The sequence below is a fragment of the Argentina anserina genome, chromosome 6, assembly GCF_933775445.1.
Source record: "Argentina anserina chromosome 6, drPotAnse1.1, whole genome shotgun sequence".
Classification (NCBI taxonomy): Eukaryota; Viridiplantae; Streptophyta; class Magnoliopsida; order Rosales; family Rosaceae; genus Argentina; species Argentina anserina.
In genome coordinates, this window is record NC_065877.1 from 11709406 (window position 1) to 11731214 (window position 21809).

At 35.0% G+C, this 21809-nt stretch overlaps 1 protein-coding gene across 1 annotated transcript; it reads left to right on the forward strand.

Annotated features, from left to right (window-relative positions):
• Nucleotides 1–11214: 11214 nt before the first annotated feature.
• Nucleotides 11215–12731, forward strand: LOC126796885 (uncharacterized). Its single transcript, XM_050523599.1, has 2 exons — nt 11215–11628; nt 11823–12731. The coding sequence occupies exons 1-2, from the start codon at nt 11215–11217 to the stop codon at nt 12729–12731; spliced, it is 1323 nt and encodes a 440-aa protein (XP_050379556.1).
• The last annotated feature ends 9078 nt before the right edge of the window (nt 12732–21809 follow it).

Here is a 21809-nt window from a genome sequence, read left to right on the forward strand (position 1 = left end):
GTCTTCGAATTCTTGGACTCCTTGGAGGTGGATCATCTTCTTTCGAATAACTTGCTTAAATTGCCCGAGAGTAATATCGGGAGGGCTAAGGTTAGAGGCTCTTGCTAATTTTCGCTATGTCAGAAGATATAGCGCGCCTTCTCCACTATAACAGGTATTCTGTCGGGAAATTTCTCCCTGACAAGCGCTGTTTCGGCTCGCCTTGCCTCCAGAGAATATTGGCGCTTGTAGGATCCCCTGACATGCAGGCCATCGCCGGTGACGGAAGTTTCAACGGGAGAGTCGCCAGAGGCAGTGGTACTCAAAGGGAACATATTCAAACGTGAAGAGATGATCGATCGATTAGGGTTTTGAGGATTGGAGTGACCAGCCAGCTAGTAGCAATCAGCAAGGATCGATCATTTGTATAAATGCTTGGAGGAGAGACTTAGTTTTCTATTCAAATACGGAAATACCCAATCACAATCAAATACAGAATCCTTCTTTAATTATATGTCGAATGCGTATTATGGTTACCCTCTTTTGTCTTTGAAAGACCACTTTCGCAATGTTTCATGGCGCTCCATGTTTCATTTGGTTTTTAACGTTCTTGCTTTAGGTACTTTTCTTGGCAAACGGCGAAAACTAAAAGGAAAAGAAACAATTGGGGCGGGAGGGAGCAAGGGGCACACATATTCTTCATATCTTACGTGAGTGACAACAAACGTGTATTCATCTGTACGTGAACCATTCATTGTAATATTTGTATTGGATGCATTATATATATCCAAAAAAAAAAGTATGATATCACGGATGCGGAATATATACCAATTTACATTATGATCGAGTATGATGATGATGGTACTAAATCTTAGTGTGACCTGCAGCTAGCTAGAAGAGTTCGATCTTGCATGGATGTGCAGATGTACTCTGAAAGCTTGCATATAATTTTCGATCTTGACTGAAAAAAAAAAACAAGAAGGACTAATATAAACTTGTTGGCTAGTTACAGCCATCAATGGTCAAGAGTCAACTATTTTTAGTCTATCATAGTTTTTTTGTTATGACAAACATACTGTGTTTTATAAATTTTATGTGGTATGATTGTATGAATAACCATTACATACTCTTCCGGTCTCCACTGTGATAAAACACAGACAAGAGGTCATAAGTAAAAACTCAAAGCTAACATGCGACATATAACCATTCTTTAATATTAAGCTCAATTATTCCTAACTTTTGCCTATTGTACGACTTAGACGAGCATAGTAATAGGCAACAAACCAATTAAACTGAAAAATTGGGTTTAGGCACAAATCCGAAAACCAAAGTCCAAAACCCATCTTGTGAAACTTTAGGCAAGAATTTTAGCTTAGCCGTCTTCAACCCTAGCCACTCCGAACCATCACTCATCGCCACCCAAGGAAAACTGGCATCGGTTATGGCTCTTATGCTTCGTTTGAATTGATTTCCATCATACCTCAGCAGATCTAGATGTGTCCTGAGAGGTAGATTGTTGTCAAGAAGTGCAATGGTATTCTTCAATCTGAGCTCACCACCACCACCACCATTGAACAACCTAGGATCGAGCAATCCAGGATCTTCCTTCATGGTAGCATCAAGAATCAACTTTGGGTCGAAGGAAGGGATGAGGAATTGGCCGGAAAAGAAGAGAGATAGAAGTGCAAATGGTTTGATTCATAGTATTGATCATATAGAGAGAGATAGAAGGAGCATTAGACACTCCAATAAAAAAACTAGGGTTTCTCATAATAGGGAGACAGAGCAATAATAGGGTTTTTTTGGCTAGTATTCTCATTTTACATACTTTGATCATAATGTGTTTAGTTAACACGAGAGAAGATTGACTAATGCATACAGAAATTAATAGACAGTACGGAAATAAATAAAAACTGCGAGAGAAGAGAATTGTCGGCATGATTTTTTAATTTTTTTTTTTCATGAGTTGATTCACTGCTGTCCATTTTGCGAAGACATTTCAACGTATTCTCCAGGAAATAGGATTTTTAATTTTTAATGAGATTCTTTCAGACCGATCAGCTTGTTTTACGCGTGATGTAAATACTAACTAGTTTCAAGTTTTATGCTGACTTGATGATGACTAATTGTTGACTATATTCTTCTCTTGTAAATTTCCTGACCTTTTCTTACGATTCAACAAGCGATCTATCAACCTTGGGATGTATTATAAATTGGTCAATTGGAATGTAGTTTAGGACCGCGTAAACTCCTTCAAGTTGTCTCAATCTATTTTGAAACAACTAGTCCCTGATAGAAATGATTGATCGACATGCATATTATTGATGTCTGAAGCAGTCCATGAACACCATGTGTATATGAAATTCAAGGCACATTCAATATATGTGCGTATATAGTAATATAGACAAGCAATAAGATCGAAGATATTAATGGTTTCATATTGGTATTCTTTTTTTTCTTCTACTCTTGACCAACATTCTCGAGAGTCTTTTATTTAGTGGCACAAGCAATTCTTTTCAAAGTAAGATCGATGTGAGTCATCCGCGAATCGTATTCAAGACATTAAACTGTTTCCACTTACAAAATGAAACTAATCGATGGCCCAAAATTTTCATTGGCCTATACAGTATATGCTATAATATTTTTACGACGTAATATGCATGTATTCTTATGGTGTGTTTGGATGAAAAAGAGAGAATTTAATTGAAAGTGAAGATTTTATAATTCTAAAATACAATTATCTTGTTTGGCAACCATAATTTGGAAATTTTAAAATTATGTGGAAAATAAAAAGAATGAATTTATTGTTCAAATTCCCCACTTAAATTCTCCACAAAATAGGTGTTATTGTTGAAGGGAAAACACCATTAGTGTGTCTTCGTTAATGCAAATAAAGGAAAAAGTTAATGACGTTTATGGTCAACGGATGTAACGGATCAATCACCAGTATGTAGTCTTAATTACCATTGTAATTACCATTTATTTCTATTGTAATATTGACCCCTATATAAAGGGGATTATCAATGAGATGAGTAGATCATTCTATTTTCTCTACAACACGTTATTAGCACGTGGCTTTAACCATTGAGTTTTTCAAAGAAAATGAGAGAGAGATCAAAACCCTAGCAACCTGCACAACCTTTATTCTGACACATTATATTCATCCAAGCTAGAGTGGGGGCAACGAGATTGATACCTAAGCAACAAGACTTGGGAGCTCAAACCGTAGCCGCATGAGCGAATGGGGGCATCACAAATTTCCAAACAATAAGAAAATTCTTATGCTCTTTTACTGCTTGAAGTTCTTATATATAATTGAATATTGACGACTTGTTAAATATTTATCCCAAGTATATAGCTAGGGCACAACGTGATCAAGCTATTAAACCATAATTCACATGATGACGAGATCCATCGGCGCCGCATGCTACCCTCCTTCTCACTGCGTTGATCCCACCCACGCACTCGACCCGGATCTGTCGATCCCACCCATGTGCTCGACTCGGATCTACTCAATCCGATCCACACAAAAAAAAATGAATTTTTTTTTTTGGGAAATCAGAATTTACTAAAGTGGTAAACTAAAAGGTAATTAAAAAAATTATCACATAGTGATTTTTAATTCACTATTTCATTATTTATGTTTTACCAAAATATTATACGGTAATTATGCAATTTACCATTAATTATTTCCTGTTTTGTTGTCAACTTACCACTTATTGTTATGGTAAGTTAAATATATATATATATGATTAAATGTGACATAATCATATAATTCTAATTGTTTTGTATGTAACGTATCACTTACACTACGACGATTAATGCGAGAAATGCGATGATCCAATCGACAATGAAGCAACATGGAATTATGAGATCAAGAATCGCTTAATATGCGGTTTATATGGAAAACTCACATGCAAGTAAGATCTCAATTATATTTCTTGCTTATAGCATTTCATTCATATAAATGAAATTATATATGTTATATGAGCACATTACTCTCTAAATATTATTCATGTTATATGCTATGCTTTTTATCAAAATTTAATTACTTAGCATGTCATTAAATCGTGATGCTATGATTTAAATTTTTAAGCATTATATATTTATACATGGTCATTGGCATGTATCATGAATACGATAAATGCCTAAATCTTGCTAAATTACTTAACCATGTTAAATGATATGCTCTATTTGTTGCATATGCTATGTTTATATAATTTATATAATTATGTTATTTAGCATATGCTATGAGCATTGTCATGATAATGAAATTTCATGATAATTTAATAATTCCAAAACAAAGAGAGGACAAACATATTCTTGTGATAAAGTATTTTCATGAATCATCGAAAAATAAGACCATTTCAATTCTTGGTCTTGCAATCCGATTTGAATTTCTTGGAAATTAATTAAATTGTATATCTTTACTGTGATAAAACAACTTCATAAAGCTCTAAAGTGACCATAATATATTTTGGTATGTTTAATTTTCGTGTAAGTCTATTTAGACTTTTAGACTGCGAAACTAATAAGTCTCATACTCTATTTACAGTTGGTTAAACCAACACAACATATATTGGACTCTAAAGAATTTGAGTACCAACCTTCCCTACAAGCCAACCAAGGCTCAACCATGATCAAATTATTCCAACATGTTTTCCTACACGTAACTTGGAAGCATATTTAAAATCTTGTATGACAAAGAAATGTCTCTCAAGACAAAGAAATGTTTTTCAGAAAAAAAAAAAGAGAGAAAAAAAATTCTCAAAACAAACTCTAGATAATAATGAAGAAATAATCCTAAAGCAAAGGGAAACTATTATGAACATGTAGGTTCATACAAACGGATCAATGGCAATTGATAACAATGTACTGTTTAAAAAATGCATTGGGGATATGATATGAGCAATGGAATGCCCTCTTACAAAAAGAGTATAGAATAATGAGAGTAATGACGTTTATGGTCAACGAATGTAACAGATCAATCACCATTATGTAGCCTTAATTACCATTGTAATTACCATTTATTTCTATTGTAATATTGACCCATATATAAAGGGGATTATCAATGAGTTGAGTAGATCATTCTATTTTCTCTACAACAGTTATTTGCAAATTCATTTCATTACTCAATTGTCTTTCTAAAACAATCTCTTTTAATATTTTATCTTTTTAATTTGTTTTAAACTATCTTAATCTATTACGCATTTCAAATCTCACTTAAATATATACAAACCCTTGAAATTGCAATTGACGGATTTTAGATTGATGGATTTTAAGATGCCATTATTTATAAACTCCATAGAATTTAGAATTTCTTCATCCAAACACACTATTAATGTTTGTACATTTCCAAAAAAAAAAAATCTTAATGTTTGTACCTTGTCCAAAAAGAGGGGAACACAATTGTCATTTTCATCACGTGCATGTTAATTATACCATGACGTAATATATTTGTCTAACTAATGACATTTAACTCCACGGAAAACAATCGAAGCATCTACATATTGAGAAGTTAGATTATGTTAGATTATTTGACAATTTTGTTTTAAAAGTTTGTGGAATATATATGTGTGTGTGTGATCATATGTTGTGCCTGCTCCTTGATCCTTACTCTTTTATACAAGCAACATACCCTCGAGGGCATTGAACTAATATCCCACCCATATGTATTGGAACCAATAGAACCATTAGAACGTATCGAGAAATTGCAATCAATTTGCTTTTTCAGTACGTTTAGATATAATTTACAGGTTCAGATCAACCATCCTCTGTGTCTAAACATTAAGCACAGAAAGACTGATTTGTCGCGCGAACGCTGACCGTATAATATCCACGAGTCACTAGACTTGAAATTTAATCCAGATGTAGTAATTAGTATTTGTCAATTGGTCAATCAGTAATTTGTTATATAGCAATGATATAACAAATTAAAGATGTTGGACAGCAGCGATATATAAAATTATCTGATAAACTGCAAAGCAAAGGCTAGCTTCCAAAATCCAAATTAACGAGCTTCACTGCATTCGAAGTTTAAAGACCTGTGCACTGACCTCTAATTTCGCAGTACACGGTGAAGTGACCGAGATCGACCATATACAGAATAGCTGTCATATATATGGAGTAGAGCTCGATCAAGACTAAGTCTTATCCAGATGGATAAGTTCGCCATAGAAGGGAATATGATCATGCATGATTTTGGACATTTTGATAGTTACGTGTTTATGTGACTTTTATTGTGTTGATTATTTATTTTATTTAACTATTTTGTTATATTTTTAATTAATTTTATTTGATTTTAGGTATTTTTAAAGTGGAATAAAAAAGAAAAGAGAAAAAAATATAGGGAGATTAAATTCATAACTCGAATATCTTGACAAAAAGAGAAAAATGTGAAATTCCGGCAATTTTCCAAACACCACCACTTTTAGCGGTGCTATTATGGCGGAGCACCACAACTTTTGGTGGTGCAATGTATTTTCCGGCTAATTTTATGGAGGAGTAATACATTATTCGATCACAACTAGATCTCATCTTTTTAGTTGAGATTTAACTACACCACTTTTCTCTCTTTCTCACAAAATCACGGCTCCCCATTGTCTAAAAATCCACAGCTATATTATGCAAAAATCTGATTTGATTTTGGGTGTAATCATCACATCTAGATCCATCATTACCTAACCATCATCTACTTCTTCCATGATCACACACTTTGTTCTTTATCACTTCTTATATGATCATTCTGTCATAACCCCATTTTTTCTCCCCCTTTCTCCGCACCCGCGCCTTTAGAGGCAAAAATTTTCTTTCAAACCGACCCGACTTTTCCGGCCGACTCCGTCGATTTCAGGTGACCGGGCCAACTCAGATAGCTTCGTCTCCTCCTTGTGCACCTCCCTGTGGTGGTGGATCGTGGATAGCACGCCGGTTTCCACGCATCAAAGCCCAGAAGTCGACCCGGATACCCGTCGGTGACCCGGTTATGTTCTTCAATTTTCCGGCGATCTCCGGCGAGTTTATGATTCACCACTGGTCTCAAACTCCTTGCCTCAACATCGTCAACAACCCCTGCAAAGGTTTTGAGCTAAATCGAAAGGTAAGAACTTGAATCAAGAAATTTCAATCTAGGGTTCATGATTTGAGATTTTTCGAAAATTCTGAAATTGGAGGTTTTAAGCTTTGATTTAGACTTTATTGTGAACTAGAAAGTTGTTAGGAATGTCATTTAGATTGTGGTGGTGAAATTTGGTGGTCATTAGTGGCGGTCGGTGAACAGTTGCGTCGCAAGAACAGTGTTCATGAATAGTATTGTAAACAGTGGCCATAAACAGTAAATATGAACAGTGTTTATAAACAGCAAATGTGAATAGTGTTTACTAAGCTGTAAACTTGAACAGTGTTTAGTAAAAATAGTAAAACATAAACATTGTTATGTGAATAATGTTTTATGAACAACATTTAGCTGTACTGAAAATTGTCACCTGATATTTTACATATCATTTTAAAGCATTTTACCATGCTATTAGGTGACTGACGAAACGAGTGAGGAAATTACTTTCACTGTCGTGGAAGTTGCACGCATGAAATAATGTGAGTAAACCTCACAATGATCATCATGATCGAAGCAGTATTGTAATTATTGAATTTAGTTTGAGTTGTCACCATAGTCGTTGCATCACTAGTTTATAAAAATTATTTAAAAAATATGTTTTGGTTTAAATTACATGAATTTGATCGTCTACGGTTCATGGGTAAGTGAAACAGTATTTTAATAAATGATTTTGAAAAGGTTTTTGTGATTATGGACTATGGTGAATGTGAGTAATTCTCACTACGATGAGTCTACCCTTGGTGGTGATTCATATTTACGTTTTATTTTAAAAGAACTATGATATGTATATGGTATAGTGTGTTGTGTATGTGTATAAATGGTAAAATCGATACATATATATAAGTTGCTATATTATATATTATCACATTGCTATTTCCAACTGAGTTTATTTGTTGCGCTGATATTGTTTATTTAAACATGAATAACTTGTCTTTTTGTACAATATCATGTGATGATTGTTTTGTACATGGTTTTAACTTGAGTTATGTTAAAACGTTTTTGTTGTCTTCGGACGTGTTGGCATGTCGGAACCTAGCCTTGGCCGGGCGATAGTTACGATACAGTTAGAGCTCGTCTGTCTACTGGTGTACTGGCACAAGAGGTAACAGATGAGTTACCGGCTTATGAGTACCCATATTTTTGGGATTATTGGGTGACAGATGGGTTGCCCAATGCCCGACGGTGTACTGCATGAGGGGTAACAGATGAGTACCAGGGTCTCATAAGTACCCGTATTATAAATGTAATTGGGTAAACATATGGGTTGCTTGATTTCTCATGAGCACTTATATTTTCAGATATTATTGGACAACCATGAGTACATTTATAATTGGATGTTTCAATATTTACTCTCGTATTACTATACATGTTATTTTGCTCGTTTACTCATACGAGCTGCAAAGCTTACCGGGTTTGTGTTTACAATCCCGGTGCACCTATTCGATGGTGTAGGGGATAGTTCTGCAGATGTGGATTTGCAGAATTAGAGGGCTTTCGCTGAAGATTGTCGAAGATTTTTTTTCTGCAGTTTGTGGTGAGGATTGAGTGGATTATACATTCCCATTAGTTGTGTATTATTCAAGTCGACTGAGTCATGATGTGGACTCAGTTTCGATACACTGTTATGATAAAATGATTTCAATATACTTGTGATTGTTTTAGAGTTTTCATGGCTTCGATTTTCGAGTCTCATACTTGAAATTTCGGGGTCGTGACACATTCAATTTCTTTATGATCATTCACTACCTCCATGATCACCTACTTCTTCCATGATCATTCACTTCCTCCATGATCACCTACTTCTACTATGATCATTCACTTCCTCTATGATAACTCACTTCCTCCTTTATCACCCACTTCCTCCTTTATCACCCACTTCCTTCCATGGTCACTCACTTCCTCCATGATCACCCACTTCTTTCTATGATCACCAACTTCCTCTTTTATCACACACCATTTTCCACAACCAACCAATAGAAAGAGAGGTAGAGGGGAAGAAAAAATAGAGAGATAGGAGAAGAAAAAATATAGAGAAGAAGAGAAGAGAATGGGAGAAGACGGATATGCAGAGCCGAAGCAAAGTCATCTTCAATTAACTCATGCTACAACCCACATCTCCCCAAGGTGCTAAAATCTCATCAAGTCTCCACAAGAAAAATGAAGTTCGGTCTCTTCTCCTTTAATTCATCTCTCATGTATTATTTGATGCTTTTATTCAAGATTATATGTAACTAAATTCCTTGATAGTTAGGAGCTAATCAAAGCTCTAGATATGTCTTCGATTTCAAACTCCAATTGATTTATATAATTTTAGATGAGAATTTTTTCACTGATTGTTCATTGATAATTCTATTGCATGTCTCATTGGGTCCATACTTTGATGCATATTTTAGGGTTTTATTATCTTGAATATGTATATGACCGACGTATTGTTGCATATTCTGTGAGAAATAACAAGTTCTTTGCAGATACTTGTGTGAAGTGATTCCTTAGTAATCTAAGGCTACCAGCATTAACCTTAGATTCTTTGTTGTTACTCAAATGTTCTTAGAACTTCATGGTTTTAATTATTTTGGTCTAGATACCGAAATTTCATAGATTAATTATTTAAGAATATAGTTAAGGCGATACCGACATTTCGCTTAACATGACAAGTAAGAGAACGTAATACGGTTAATGACCTAACGACATTGACTTAATTATGAGTGCATTCATCTATAATGATTGACATTTTTTGGGGTGATTGAAGCATATCTAGTAGTGGAGAGAAGTTCCTAGCTATTTGTTTTCTCATATTTACATTCATATTTACTTTTTTCATATTATGTTTTTAGCAGTACTTCTGTCTTATTTATTTTTTTTCACCCATCAAACCAATTCGTAATACCCTCAACATTGGTGTGGTAGTCCGCAACTGTGTCTAGTTAGTGTTTATTTAATTTCGTAAATTTTGGTGGAGCCTAGATTAGTTAATTAATTAGGTTTCCGCTCCTAGGTCGAGTCTGTCAGATTTATGGTTTACACTTCTGTTTGTGTTTTTAAGTTTTAGTTTCACCAATTCTCTACGGATAATGACTCATATTTGCCATTTTCTATATTGATATAATTAATTTGATAATAGAGTATCTTTGTAGGGGATTTTGCGCCTATCAAATTTTGGCGCCGTGCCACCGGGGATTGTTTAATTCTAAGTCTTAAAAGATTTTTTTTAGTTTTGCTTTATTTACTTTATTTTTCTGTTGAGTCTTACATTATTTACTGTGTGCAAAAGCTTTTTGTATGCATACTTGACATTTTACAAGCTTTGAACCACTGTTATTTGATCCAGAGATTGAGAAAGCAGGAAAGCTTAACAAGAAACAACAGAGACTACATGTAAACACGAGTGACAGTGTTGGGAGGATTCTAAGCCTAAACACCATTATAATTCAAAGACTGAGTTTGAGGAAGAGTATCATGTTTCAACGCCTCCACCATCAACACGACCAATGGCTGCAAAACTTAAAAAGGAGTCTTTTATTCCAGGCACAAGTGCAGCATATTCACCAGTTGTTCTACCAGAAAATTTGGGGCTTACTCAATTCCCCCATCTCTGATTTCGAATCTACCACACTTTAGAGGCACTCATTCTGAAGATCCACAAGATCATCTTAATGAGTTTACAACACTGTGCAGAATACAGAAGTCAAAAACGGTGGATGAGAATGTTGTGAAACTTATTCTTTTTCCTTGAAAGAGCAAGCAAAGACATGGTATAATTCACTGGTTCCCAATCTATTGACTCATGGGACAATATGTGTGCTGCATTCATGAATGAATTCTATTCAGCCTCTCGCACCAAGAATTTAAAGAAGCAGATCAGTACATTCAGGCATAGAGATAGAGATGAATTACATGAAGCGTGGAGTTAATTCAATGGTCTACTACGTCAATGCCTCCATCACAAGTTTGATCTCAACATTAAAATGGAGTACTTCTATGAAGGACTTGATTCATTCAACATGCAAATACATGACTCGGCTTGTAGAGGAAATTGGTGGAATCAGACTGGAGCTTAAGCTTAGAAAATTGTGGAGAATCAAGCAGAGAATTCAAGACAGTTTCAGTCCAGAGACAGACATATGGGTGTCAGCATAAGATCCATGAATGCTATTACCATAGATGGAGCCATCGAGAAGAGATTGAGTTCTATGGAGAATGACATTGCCTTAATTGCTAGTGCTATGAAGGTGAATAAGAAAGCAACCGTTGCCACATTCCAAGTGGTGTGTACTATTTGTTCAGCTAAGAACCACCTCGCAGAAGATTGTCCTAAGTGCAGAGCAGTTGAGAAAGAGACTCAAGAGGAGGATGTGAATTTTCTTTATAGGCAACCTAACACATATAATGGAAATAGAGACCATCCCTTCCTTAGCTACCGAAGCAATAATGTGCTCAATCCTCCAACTACTCCACCTGATTCCAACAAAGACAACATGTATGGGATATGCAGCAATTTGGCCAAAGATGTGTGCCTCAACAACAACAGGCTCCAGGTCAGACATCAACATGAACTTTAACTTTGGAAGCTATGATGCAACAAATGATGTTTGATAGCAAAAAGAAAAGAGAGGAAAGCATGTCTTTTGCCAAGAGATAAAGTCTACCACTCAGCAACAAGGGAAGACAATTGACTTGTTAGAGCGCCAAGTGAGCCAAATCAAACAAACTCTTGCACAAGTCAACCCAGGACCTTCCCAGCAACACTCTTCTTAATCATAAGGGTCATCATGAAGTTAATGCAATGGTTTTAAAAAGCGGGAAGGTGGTGGATGCAGCTTCAGTGGTTAAGAACCCAAGAAGAAAGTGGGAAGAACCTGTATTAGAGCAGATTGTGCCTGAGGAACCATCAAAAGTCAGTCTGGGCACCCCAACTCAATCTGTTGACGAATTCTCTCAACCTGTTGAGAATGCACCTGGAACAAACATTGAGTCAAGACCGAAACCAGCCATGGTATGTCCCTTAATCTCACCTTTGATTATCACTAATGTGTCTTTTCCTAACAGGTTACAGAAACAAGTGATGGAGGAAAGAGACAAGGAGATCCTAGACGTCTTCAAGAAGGTTGGGGTGGATATTCCATTGCTGGATGTGAACAAGCAAATTCCTCAGTATGTAAAATTCTTCAAGGACTTGTGTACTTCAAAAAGAAAATTCAAAGGAACAAAAACAATTGTCTTGAGTGAGAGGGTGTCCGCTGTGCTACAAATAAAGTTACCACCAAAGTTAGGTGATCCGAACGTTTCACTATTCCATGCACTATGTGATCACAAGTTTATTGGTGCTCTTCTTGATTTAGGTGCTTCCATAAATTTAATGGCATATGCTGTGTATGATAGAATGAATATGGGAGAACTTTTGCCTACTGGGATAACCATTAAACTTGCGGATCGATCTAACTGTTACCCAAGAGGTATTATAGAAGATGTACTAGTGCAGGTTGGTGATTTGATTTTTCTAGCGGATTTCTTTGTATTAGAGATGGAAGGTGAACAAGTACCCTCTGAGATACCATTGATTCTTGGTAGACCATTATTGAGAATAGCTCGCACTAAAATTGATTGTTATGAAGGTTCACTTAGCATGGAAGTAGCTTGAGAAAAGATCAAATTCAACATCTTTGAATCCCTTAAACACCCAAATACTGATGATATATACTTTTGTTGTTCTATTGATGTTTTTGAGAGTTTTGTGCAGGAGTTCATTCTTATTGTTCTAGTATTGAGTCATTTAGTTGAGTTAGGAGTCTATGGTAACATTGGTTGCATTTTGGTGTTAAAACTGGTTGAAAACACAGAAATTGTCGAGAGTCATATTTTGAGTATGATTCCTTGTGTAACTAGGAAACCTAGTTAAATTAGGATTCTTCATTAATCAGCATTTCTATAACATTTTTGATATATTGAGAATCCTATTTGCATTAGGAATCATTTTTAAACTAGGAAACTTACTATTTGGGAAAATCCTACCTGAACTAAAACTCTTATTCCATAACTTTCATTATCGTACTTTCCTACTTTATAACTTACTTGCATGTATTCTTGTCTTTTATTATTTTCAGATTTTAAAGATGAGATTGTTTAGCTAGAATGAAGAAAAAAAATAGAGGAAAAGAAGCAAATGAGGAAAATAAAGAAAGAATGAGACACCTAAAAAGGAGAAAAAAAGAAGGAATTTATCAAATGAGATTGCACCCACCAATGACAAAAATTAGTGAAAGAAAAAGGAAGAGATAAAGGAGGGATTAAGTAAATAAAAAGAGATAATCCAAGAGAGAAAGAATGAGACACCTAAAAAGGAGAAAAAAAAGGAATTTATCAAAAGAGATTTCACCCACCAATAACAAAAATAAGTGAACGAAAAAGAGAGAAAGAAAAAAGAAGAGTTAAATGAGGGATTAAGTAAATAAAAAGAGATAATGCAAGAGAGAAAGAAGGAGATAACCAAATTAAAGGAGAAAAATAAGGAATTGATCAAAGGAGATTGTACCCACTAATGACAAAAATAAGTGAAAGAAATTGAGGAGAAAATGTCCAAGCAATAATATTCAAGGAGTCAAAACTCTTCTATAAATAACATATCATTCACAAAGAAAAATGATCACTTCTCCTTAGCATTCAAGAGTCAAAACTCTACCAAAACACCATCATAAACTTTCCTCACAAATCAGTCAAGCCATCCACCCCAAAACATCATCATCTCCACCAAGTTTCACCTATTGCAGCCGTACCTCTAAGGTTCCTACAACGTGTGATCCTCGTAACTCATCTCTATGGCTTTGTTTATTTGTGCTAATTTACAATTCTTTGTCTATGAAGATTATAAGTTGTTGTTTATGTGGAAGTATTGGTTGTGTATTTGTTTTAGAATTTTCATATTTTATTTGATATGTTTTTGAGACTATGTCGAATCTATGTTCTTATAATTATTGAAGTTTGTATTTCTATTGTTGTGTTCTACTCTTCTTTTACTTGCTCTTAGATAATTTTCAGATATGTGTATATGAATTTAGTGCTTGAATGCATTCCCTAAGATTGTATTTGAGTGCTATCTTCATCATCCATATTGACACAAATCGAATCATGCCCTAAGTAGGTTTGGTTTATATTAATTAATGTGGGAAATTCTGGAAATTTACATGTACCCCATGGTGAGTGATGTCACCATGAAGCATGTCTCCAACAAAGATTTGATACTTAAATGTAATCTTGTTGGATTTCTACCATAAGCGTTGTTAAACTTGATTGTATGCAATTTAGGTGAGGCCCTAAGTCAACCTAAACGTCAATAGAAATCTTGCATGATTATATGTCCCCCTAAGGCTCTAATTGTATTGGTGTATAAAAGTATGTAATCAGATGAATTAGAATGCATGATATAACCAAACTTGTAATTATATGGTGCATTGGTGAATTTGGTTTAGTTTGGTAAAAAGAAGTCGATCATGTAAATAGTAATTTAGGGTTTATTTTAGTAATTAATAATCAATCTCAAACCCCCCATTATTTGTTAACACTAAAAGTTTAGAGTTCCATTCAATTTCCCGGACTGAACGATCCATGTTTATTCTATACTAATAATGACATTTTATAGGGTTAATTGTGAGACGTTTTAGAATGCTCTATCAGGTTTATCAAGGACTTTTCCAAGATAGCCCGACTATTATGTGCACTTCTCCATAAAGATGTAGCCTTCAACTTCACAGATGAGTGCTTGAAGGCATTCAACAAGCTCAAGGAACTTTTGACGACCACACCCATCATACAGCACCTGATTGGAACTTACCTTTTGAATTAATGTGTGATGCTTCTGATTATGCGGTTAGTGCTGTGTTGGGTCAACGTCCAACTAAGTTTCCCCATGTCATCTATTATGCTTCCAAGAATTTAAATGATGCACAGTTAAATTACTCAACTACAGAAAATGAATTCTTAGTTGTGACCTTTGCTTTAGAAAAACTAAAGTCATTGTTTTCTCTGACCATGCTGCTTTGAGATACTTGATGACCAAATAGAATGCAAAACCCAGGTTGATTAAATGGATGTTGCTACTTCAAGAGTTTGATATTGAGATCAAAGATAAGAAAGACACTGAGAATGTGGTGGCAGACCACCTGAGCAGGATCACGCATGGATCTAACGCAGAGGATGACTCATTGCCTCTGCGTGATAACTTCTCGGATGAGCAATTTTTTTCTCTCAACGTTTCTGAGCCTTAGTATGTAGATATTGTTAACTATATTGTGTCAGGCAGAATACCAAGCGACTACAATAGAGCTCAGAAGGACAAGTTGGTGAAGACAGCTAAGCACTATGTGTGGAATGAGCCTTATTTATGGAAACATTGTCCAGATTTGTTGATACGAAGTTGCGTTCCTGAAACTGAATTTCAATCTATTCTTACTTTGTGTCACTCACATGTAGAGGGAGGTCACTTTGCTGGAAACAAGATTATAATGAAGGTTCTTGAAAGTGGCTTCTTCTGGCAAACTTTGTTCAAAGATGCGCATGAGTTCTATAAATCATGTGCCAGATGTCAGCTCACAGGTAACGTAGGTCCTAGAGATCATATGCCCCAACACTCAATTTTTTTTGTTGAGATTTTTGATGTGTGGGGTATTGACTTTATGGGTCTTTTCCTAGCTCTCAATAAAATATTTATATTCTACTTGCAGTCGATTATGTTTCAAAATGGGTGGAGGCAGTAGCCACTCGTACTAACGATGCTGCTGTTGTTTTGAAATTTTTGAAATCACTGTTTGTTAGATTTGGTACTCCCATGTACATTATCAGTGATGGAGGTTTCCATTTTTGTAACAAGTCTTTGCATCTTTGCTTAGGACATTCAATGTTCATCATAACGTGACAACTCCTTATCATCCTCAGACGAGCGGCAGATAAAGGTATCCAATAGGGAGATCAAACAAATTTTGGAGAAGATTGTTGGATCAACCCGGAAATATTGGAGTCAACGCTTATATGAGGCATTGTGGGCATACATGACAAGATACAAGATACCGATTGGGATGTCTCCTTATCGAATGGTCTATGGAAAAGGCTGCTATCTTCCGGTAGAGCTTAAACACAATGCATATTGGGCTATTAAGTAGTTTAACTTTGATATTGATGATGCAGGTGTTCATAGGAAGTTACAACTGAATGAGTTAGATGAGATTCAAAACAATGCTTATGAATCCAATCGAATCTACAAGGAGAAAACCAAGATGTTTCATGATAAGATGATTAAAAGAAAATCTTTTGTTGTTGGGAAAAACGTCTTGCTTTTCAATTCGCGTCTATGTTTATTCCCAGGTAAACTCCCTTCTAGATGGAGTGGGCCTTTTGTTATACTTAATGTGTTTGTTCATGGTGTAGTAGAGGTCAAAATCCGAACAATGGGAACACGTTCAAAGTGAACGGACATAGGCTCAAACCGTTTTATGAGTATGTAGCGGTGAGAGATGTGGAAGAAGTACATCTCTGCGATCCCGTGCCAGTGGAGCAATGATTAAAAGTATCGTCTAGCTGCTGACGCTAAACTTAGCGCTACTTGGGAGGCAACCCATGTTGATGGAGAAGCTTGGATTCCAGATTTGCATTCTTCATTCTTTCTCCTTTGTTATTTTTCATGTTTAGTATGTTATGTGATGTCATAGGTCTTCTGCTTCATATTTGTTTGATGTATTGCATGCTTTAGTTTTGTTTTACATTGAGGACAATGCAAATTTCAAGTGTGAGGTAGGGTTTATATGATATCTTTGGCGTCTATGTTTAGATTTGTGATTTTGAGCCTTTTAGGTATGCTTTTTGAGTTAAAAACAAAAAAATTTGTTTCTAGTCTTGTTTGAGTCTTAGAGCCCTTAACTAGTCTAAAATGTGTTTATATCTTCTGAAAATTGTGACTAAGAGTGCAACATGTGCCTATGTTAGTTGAGTTTCTTTGGTTAATATTGATCTATGGTGCATGTGTTAATATGTAGTGGATGTAGAAACGAGTTAATATTGTACAGATTCATCAGCATGCTTAAACATAGTTGAGATTCATTAACCTGTGAGCGATTGAGTCTAAATGTGATTATACATGTTTTCTTTGTTGTGTGTCAATTGTTTGCCGCATTTTAAGTTATTGGACTCTAAAGATTACTATAACTTACTCTTGTGCTTGTCAAACCTTATAGTCATTATATATCTTAATTGGGGAAGTGATAAAGGCACTTAAGATCCACCACCATTGTCATATGTAGCCTATGATCCATATTTTGTGTACACAAGATGTGCAACTCTTAGGTAACCACTTTGAGTTTACATTATAGTCTTTTTTGTCATCACCCACATAACCTTACCCTTGAACCTTAAAATAGTTATATATCTACCTTTGTTCTAGGCCTTAGTAGTGTTGTACATGAGACATATACATGAAGACTAAGGCAGAGACTATGAAGATGAAGCAAATAAATAAGTATGAGATATTAAGCAACTTGTGTTGTAAAAATATATATATGTATGTTCTTTTGTGATATTTAGCTTGTACCACAGGTTAACTCTAGATGAAAAGAATGAAATGAAGGCAAAACAAGATGAAATTCAGGCACAATGGTGATATATTTGGAAGAATTCAATAGTAAAGATGCTTTAAGGGTTGTAAAGTTCGAAAAAGTCTTTTTATTGATGCTATACTAGGTTTTAGAACTTGTTTGAATTTCATATCCTTTTTATTCTATAAACATATGAGCTTAAACTCATTACAACCTTATAAAGTTCTTTTTAATCCTAAAGATAAGCAGCATTTGATCTGTGGAGATAAGTCACAAAAGTTAAGCATATAGTTCGGTCCATTTGGCAAGTAATTGAGGTGAGTGAAAACCTTAGACATATATTGAGAGAAACACTTATAGTGCACCCATTTGAGGTTTAATCTTAACTTGTTTATTGCATGCTATAGCTTTACATTCACTATGATTATGTCTTCATCCTACATGTTGCATGTGTGTCATGAATTGACATTAACCTTCGAAATTCCGTGGATTAAACTGAAATATCATGTGATATTGATATTGCAATGTTAGGAGATTGCTGAGACAAAGTGTTAAAGGCGTTAAAGTTTTGGAGTTTGTGTTATTGTTAAGTCTTTCCAGAGTCTTTGTAGTGTTTTACTCGAGGATTAGCGAAAGCTAAGTGTGAGGTATTTTGATAATTAGCTATTTTATTGTGTTGATTATTCCTTTTACTTGGCTATTTTGTTATTTTTTATATTTTTAATTAACTTTATTTGTTTTTAGGTATTTTGAAGTAGAATAAAGAAGAAGAGAGAAGAAAGATTAGAAAATCCAATTCCTAACTCAAATATCTTGAAAAGAAGAGAAAAAGTTGAAATTCTAGCAATTTTTCACGCACCACCATTTTTAACGGTACTATTATGGCGGGGTACCACCATTTTTGGTGGTGCCATGCATTTTCCCGCTAATTTTATGGAGGAGCAAGGAGTAATACATTGTTGTATCACAATTAGATCCCATTTTTTTAGTTGAGATTTAACTACACCACTTTTTTCTCTTTCCCACAAAATCATGGCTCCCCATTTTCTAAAAATCCACACATTTATTATGCAAAAATCTAATTTGATTTTCCATCATTACCTAACAATCACCCACTTTCACCCACTTCCTTCTTTATCACCCACTTCTTCCATAATGATTCACTTTCTCCATGATCACTCACTTCCTCCATGATCACCCACTTCTTCCATGATCATTCACTTCCTCCATGATCACCAATTTCCTCCTTTATCACCCACTTCCTTCCATGATCACTCACTTCCTCCATGATCACCCACTTTCTTCCATGATCACTAACTTTCTTCTTTATTACCCACTTCTTCCATGATCATTCACTTTCTCCATGATCACACACTTCTTCCATGATCACACACTTCTTCCATGATCATTCACTTCCTCCATGATCACCCACTTCCTCATTTATCACTCACTTCCTCCTTTATCACTCCCTTCCTTCTATGGTCATCCACTTCTTTCCAGGATCACCCACTTCCTCCTTTATCACACACCATTTTCCACAACTAACCAAGAGAAAGAGAGGGAGAGGGGAAGAAAAAGTAAAGAGAAGAAAGAGAGAGAGAGAGATGAGAAGAAAAAATAGAGAGAAGAAGAGAAGAGAAATGAGAAAAGACGGACATGCAGAGCCGAAGCGAAGTCATCTTCAATCTCCTCAAGCTACAACCCACATCTCCTCAAGGTGCTAAAATCTCATCAAGCATCCACAAGAAAAAGTAAGTTTGGTCTCTTCTCCTTTAATTCATCTCTCATGTATTTTTTGATGCTTTAATTCAAGATTATGTGTAACTAAATTCCTTGATAGTTAGGGGCTAATCAAAGCTCTAGATATGTCTTCGATTTCAAACTCCAATTGATTTATATAATTTTAGATGAGAATTTCTTCATTGATTGTTCATTGATAATTCTATTGCATGTTTCATTGGGTCGATACTTTGATGCATGTTTTAGGGTTTTATTATCTTGAATATGTATATGACCGACATATCGTTACATATTCTGTGAGAGATAACAAGTTCTTTGCATGTACTTGTATGAAGTGATTCATTAGTAATCTAAGGCTACCGGCATTGACCTTAGATTCTTTGTTGTTACTCAAACGTTCTTAGAACTTCATGATTTTAATTATTTTGGTCTAGATACCAACATTTCATAGATCAATTAATTGAGAATATAATTAAGTCGATACCGACATTTCGCTTAACATGACAAGTAAGAGAACGTAATACGGTTAATGACCTAACGGCATTGGCTTAACTGTGAGTGCATTCATCTATAATTATTGGCATTTTTGGGGTGATTGAAGCATATCTAGTGGTGGAGAGAAGTTCCTAGCTATTGTTTTTCTCATATTTACATCCATATTTAGTTTTTAATATTCTGTTTTTAGTAGTACTTCTGTCTTATGTATTTTTGTTCACCAATCAAACCAATTCCTAATACCCTCAAAATTTGTATGGTAGTCCGAAACTGTGTCTAGTTAGTGTCTATTTAATTTTGTAAGTTTTGGTTGACTCTAGATTAGCTAATTAATTAGGTTTCCGTTCCTAGGTCGAGTCTGACATATTTCTGGTTTACACGTCTGTTTGTGTTTTTAAGTCTTAGTTTCACCAATCCTCTACGGGTAATGACTCTATTTTTCATTTACTACATTGATATAATTGATTTGATAATATGGTATCTTTGTAAGTGCTTTTGCGCCTATCACATTTAACTCTGGTTTGTTCGGTACGATTGAATTGACGTTGTGCTCATCTTCGTTCTGTAAATTAAAGGAAGCTAGGGTCGAGGAGGGGAATTGCAGATGATCCCACTATTATACAACTAACAGTCTAACACGTACATATTACCATCATATATGCTAATTCTACAATGCAGATCGAGACGTCCTTTTGGTATTTTTTTGTTCAGAAAGAAAAACATTTCTTGCAGCCCGCAAGGGGCTTGGTTTAATTTGTTATTCGAGATACAACTTCACTGATACTTTATGTGGTGTATCCAGTCAATTATATTATGTCATAATATAATTAATATAAGTAATTATTTTGTGTACCCGCCACACCACGTGACACTGTCATGTGGTGCACCCAGCCAATCATATTAGGTCATAATATAATTAACATGCACGTGGTGAAAGAGAAATTATTATATATATCTGCTACATATCTCACGTGGTGTACCCCTTTAATGTTATTGGTCCATTACTGTGATTGTTTCTGATTGGTTCTTATATGTAAATACACTTTTACCATTTGCACCGCGTGCATGTTAATTATATTATGACGTAATATGATTGGCTGGGTACACCACATGACAGTGCCACGTGGTGTGGCGGGTACACAGAATAATTACTCCGTGGTGAAAATGACAAAAGTTTATTTACATATAAGTAACCAATCAGAAACAAACACAGTAAAAAATGGACCAATAACATTAAATGAGTACGCAACGTGAGATATGTAGCGGGTATATATAATAATTTCTCTAATTAACATGCACATGATGAAAATGACAAAGTTTATTTACATATAAGAAACAATAAGAAACAATAAGAAACAACCACAGTAAAAAAATAAACTAATAACATTAAGGAGATACGCCACGTGAGATATGTATCGGGTATATATAATAATTTCTCCAACTAATAAATTAAGAATTCCCTCCGGTCTTTGTCATTTCACCATGGTCAGGAGAGAAAATTGATCATATCATGCATTATTTGTTTATAAGTTTTACCGATTGTTGGCTTTTCTTGCATGTTAAGATTTTTACAAGTAATTACTTATTTTGTAGTGCCACATAAAGTAACAGTAATGTGTCACTCAACTGCATATGCAGAATTGTCACCCTTAATTAACTGAAGTGGGAAGAGTAGCTAGGCAGGGTTCCTAATGGTTACCACCTCTCTTCTTATTTCTCTCTGATTATCATTTGATCTTCTTCTTCTTCTTCTTCTTCTTCTCCTACGTGGTTATGAAGGTATTAATTGACTGGACATGGTTACACACAGTTAAGTAATTTACGACTTTTGTTTTCACCAACACCTGAACTATTTTTGGGATCGGTTATATTAACTCATCAAATATAATGGCATGCATGTGAGAGCA